This window comes from Rutidosis leptorrhynchoides, chromosome 1 (genome assembly GCF_046630445.1).
Source record: "Rutidosis leptorrhynchoides isolate AG116_Rl617_1_P2 chromosome 1, CSIRO_AGI_Rlap_v1, whole genome shotgun sequence".
NCBI lineage: Eukaryota > Viridiplantae > Streptophyta > Magnoliopsida > Asterales > Asteraceae > Rutidosis > Rutidosis leptorrhynchoides.
Genome location: NC_092333.1, coordinates 429470739 through 429475269, shown reverse-complemented (window position 1 = coordinate 429475269; position 4531 = coordinate 429470739). Strand labels below are relative to the sequence as shown.

At 34.0% G+C, this 4531-nt stretch overlaps 1 protein-coding gene across 1 annotated transcript; it reads left to right on the top strand.

Annotated features, from left to right (window-relative positions):
• The first annotated feature begins 3195 nt into the window (after positions 1-3195).
• Positions 3196-4148, top strand: LOC139902360 (glutathione transferase GST 23-like). Its single transcript, XM_071884997.1, has 2 exons — positions 3196-3507; positions 3798-4148. The coding sequence occupies exons 1-2, from the start codon at positions 3196-3198 to the stop codon at positions 4146-4148; spliced, it is 663 nt and encodes a 220-aa protein (XP_071741098.1).
• The last annotated feature ends 383 nt before the right edge of the window (positions 4149-4531 follow it).

Below are 4531 nucleotides of genomic sequence, written 5' to 3'. Positions count from 1 at the left end.
GGTGCCATTCGGTTATACACTTGATAGACTCTTGGTCAAGGGTTGAAGCAATTGAGTGGACGTGAGATACGGTAGTGCTAGAGAAAGAAGATTTCATGATTATGAGATTAAAGGTGAAGAGTAAACTGACCTGTGCGACTGATTGTGTGGTGGTCGGAGCTTGATTGGACGAATTGGGAGGGAAGATGAAAAAGATATTAATTTGAATTTTTTACCCTAAATGGAAACGAAGGGGTCCTATTTATACTGGGAATGGTTAGGGCTCCAAAGATAAATAATTTAAGATACACCGTACACATGTCGCAATCTGAACTAGGTGACAAAACGAATGAACGGTTAACGATAAGAATAGCGTGTGGTTAACTTTTGGAATGGTGCAGGTTAGCAAACTCGGGAGGTTAAGCAAGCTGTGATTTGACAGCCTGTCATGATTATCTACCTTGCAGCCGTTTCCAATACTGTCATTAGCAGACGTTTGATTGACAGCGGCTGTCTAATAATTAATGCAGCATAATGGCGAATCTCGGTTAAACGATTTGGTTACCTAGAATTACCTTTATTTTAATAAAGATATTTTTATGGAATCAATAAATATTTTACAAGGATTATTGGCTTTAAAGTTCCTAAGTAGAAGTTTAACATGATGCGCCATGGTGATCACACATCATATTAAACTGGGGGATTTAATGATACGCGTACCTGCGCGCATGACGCTCGTGCGTATCACGTGCAGAACGCACAACTTGAATAAACTAAACCATCTTATTAGGAGGCGCGCGTTAAGTCTTTTCTTAGCGCGCACAAAAGCAATCTGATGTAATCTTATCTTTAATTAAGTATAATCCTTTTCTAACTATAACTCCGTTATTTATGGTTGTTATCCGGGAAGGATCTAAAACGAATTAAGGGTAATCTAGGGTTAGGGTTTTATTATAAATACAACTCTAACCCCCTTTATTTGACATCAATGTTTTTCTATATTACTCGATTATCCGATTGCATCCAGAAAACGATCTTACGGTAACAGGTATGTTCTTTGAACATGAACCCTGTGCAACCACCTTTAGTGGCCGTTGTTGCGGCAACTGCCATCAATGGTGGACATAGTTTCGATCATCCTTTTGCAGATCATCATCTTGATAAGGGTTATTCACGGTAAACAGGACCGGATAGTTAGAGAAAGTGGTAAGTTCATGAGTTTTTAAGGGAAAATACATGAGTTCAAGTCATCCTGCCCCTTTTTTTCTTTTTGTTCAAAAAAAAATTTCGTTCTCGCTCAATATTAGTTTTATTAAAGACGTTAAAATGTTCCAACGCAACGTACGGACCATTATGTATGTTTGTTTTCTTTTGGAGAGTTAAAGAAAACACTATAATGCATCATGGTATCAATGTTTGATTTTTATAGAGAAAAAAAAGAGAGAATCGGCAAAAAAACCGTTACTTTCAGATATATCGTATTTTGTTTAAATATCGTGTTTTCAAAATTTTCAAATGTACGACATTATGTATGTATCTAATAAGTACTCCCTCCGTTTCATTCCAATAGTCCACAGACAAAAAAACACGCAGTTTTAGGAAATTCCACTAACTTCATTTTTCCACCAATGAAATATCTTCTCTCTCCAGATCCACCAATGAAATATCTTCTTTTCTTTCTATTTATGGAAGTGGACTATCAGAATGGGACAGCCCAAAATAGAATAATGGCCTATTGGAATGAGACGGAGGTAGTAGTAAACATGCGTATGCATTTTGTACATAGATATCGTCTGATATTACAAACATATATTAAACAACGTATATCCAAATGAAATCGCAGCAACACGCGGTCCGAATTCTTTTTATTGTTATCAACCTTCACCTTGGAAACATATTTTAGTGGCCGGCTTCTACTAAGAAATGAGAGATTATAAGCATCTTTCTTCGGAATATACATCGCCTATAGATCTAATCGACACATGCATTCTGATGTCTGTCAAGTTTTTCTATATGTCTCTTGGTAATATCAATGTCTCTTGGTAATATCAGTGTGCTATGATTATTACATAAAAAACATACATGTCCCTAGCTAGCTAAAGATAGATTTTAACTATTTGGTCGAATAAGAAAAGCATAGCCGGCACATCAACAAGACCATTAATTTGGTTGTTAGCTCCGAAAGTATTTGGCTATATGATGGTAAATTGTGTGTACTTTTTAATTTTATAAAAGCAGCGACAGTTAAAATAATAATCTTTCATTATATTTATATACATAATTAAATAAACATTTATATAATAATACATTCATACGATTAAATATTAAATAAACATGCACACGATTATATAATTCTATAGAGATGCAGTTACACCGCTAATAATTGTCAAAAATAAATTTATAAAGTGAGTAAGTAATATACATTTGCGAATTCATGTCCACGTGTAACTTGAAAACGAAACGCCTTGAAAGAAACCTACGATTAAAAGTATGACCTTCACTTTGGATAGTCCCCTACACTTTCAAACAACGTCAATGGATGTTAGTCCAAACTCAAGTAACTTAATAATATTAATATAATCTGATTATATTAATTGTAATAATAGAATAAACGTTATTATTAATACTCCGTATTCGTTCGTATCACTTTTGAAAAGAAACAAGAATGTGTGGTGGTTTTGGTCCTTGCATATGCGACAAGACAAGGAAAGAGTTTTGGTTTCATTATTTAGTTATTTTTATTCGCTTTGTTATGTATCACCAAAACAGTAACTTTGTCAAATATCTATAGTCCATTTATAAACCGACTCCAAGTCGGTGGAGCCAAAAGAAAAACACGCTTTGAATAATAATGACTAAAATCACTTCCATTTTTACTTAAACGTAACAACCAAGCAAAAGTAAGAAATCAACAAGACCATTAACTATGTCCCTAGTTTGCTAAAGATATTTTAAATATGTGGTCGAATAAGAAAAGCATAGCCGGCACATCAACAAGACCATTAATTTGGTTGTTAGATCCGAAAGTATTTAGCCATATTCGTCACTATATCATACGTGTATGTAACAGTTACTGTTTTTTCTATTTGTATGTTGTAACAAAATGATTTTATGTTGTACACTGCACAATGCACAACTTAGATAGTAACAAGGCAATATCTGCTATAAAAGAAACCAAACAAGTGTTTCATAACTTGGAAACGTAAGATAGAAGAAATGGAAAATGTTAAGCTTTTTGGGACATCAGCAAGCCCATATGCTATAAGGATCGTTTGGGCATTGACAATGAAAGGCGTTGACTATAAATTCATACATGAAGATCTCACTAACAAGAGCCCTGAACTCTTGAAGTACAACCCCGTTCACAAGAAGATACCAGTGCTAGTGCACAATGATGTACCCATTTGTGAATCGCTAGTGATGCTTGAGTACATCGACGAGACATGGAAGGACATTAGTCCCTTATTACCTAAAGATCCTCTTGATAGAGCCAAAGCGCGATTTTGGGCAAAATTTGGCGATGAGCAGGTTATACTACATATCTTGTTAGTATCTATCTATTTATGGGTGATGATCACTACTAACCATTTTTCAGTCATACACTACTAAATTAAATTAAAGATTTTGTTTAAGTAAAGCAACGCTTTCCCGCACTTGAATTTTTTTTTTTTTTTTTTTTTTGTAAAGAAAAGAAGAGAAATAGGAAGAATATTAATAAATGGTGTCATTATTCTTGTTTTCGCGCTTCCATCAATTTATACTATATTTTCCTTCGAAAACATCTTAGCGAATTAATTGATCTTTTTTTATTGATGTAGGTTATAGCATCGTTCTACGATTGCTATATGAAGCATGGGAAGGAACAAGAGGAAGCTAATGTAAAAGTATTGGCTAATCTAGAACATTTGGAAAAACTGCTAAATGAGAAGAGATTCTTTAATGGAGAAAGTTTAGGATTCTTGGATCTTGTTTTTGGTTGGATTGCCGATTATTGTAGTCCTTTAGAAGTTTTAACAAAATCGAAACTATTGAATGAAGATTCATTTCCGAATTTATGTGCATGGAAGAACAAGTTCCTTGAGAGCACCCCAAAATCTGAAAACTGGCCTGATCAAGAGTCTCTGCTTGTGAGATTTCAAAAAATGAAAGAAAGTAAAAATGAAAATTAACTACTACAACAATGTAAGCAGATTGTGAAGGCTTTTATGGAACCAAATTATCTCATTAGTTGGTGCATCCAAAATATATCAATAATGTTCTCTAATGCTTTTTTTGTTTAGTAAGTCAAACAACAGTGTCAAAGGGTGTGTTTGTGTTTTGGAAAGGCAAAATTGATATGATTTTGTCTAACTAATTAGATTGTATTGTCGTTGAATAGGTAATTATGTTCATTTCAATTTTAACTTTAACGAAGTTGTAATAAATCCAGAGATGGTTCCGAATATACAGGGCCCGCTAAGGCTATGGGTGAAGCGGGCGACAGCCCGGGTTTCGAAAAAAATTATTAATAGAAATATAATAAATAATATTTGTCGCAGTTCAAAAAAAAAAA

What these genes read in the sequence shown, in the direction of transcription:
- LOC139902360 (XM_071884997.1), top strand. Translation starts at nt 3,196, where the DNA reads ATGGAAAATGTTAAGCTTTTTGGGACATCAGCAAGCCCATATGCTATA. An exon ending in CAAAATTTGGCGATGAGCAG is followed by an intron (nt 3,508 to 3,797) that starts GTTATACTACAT and finishes TTATTGATGTAG; the next exon opens with GTTATAGCATCGTTCTACGA.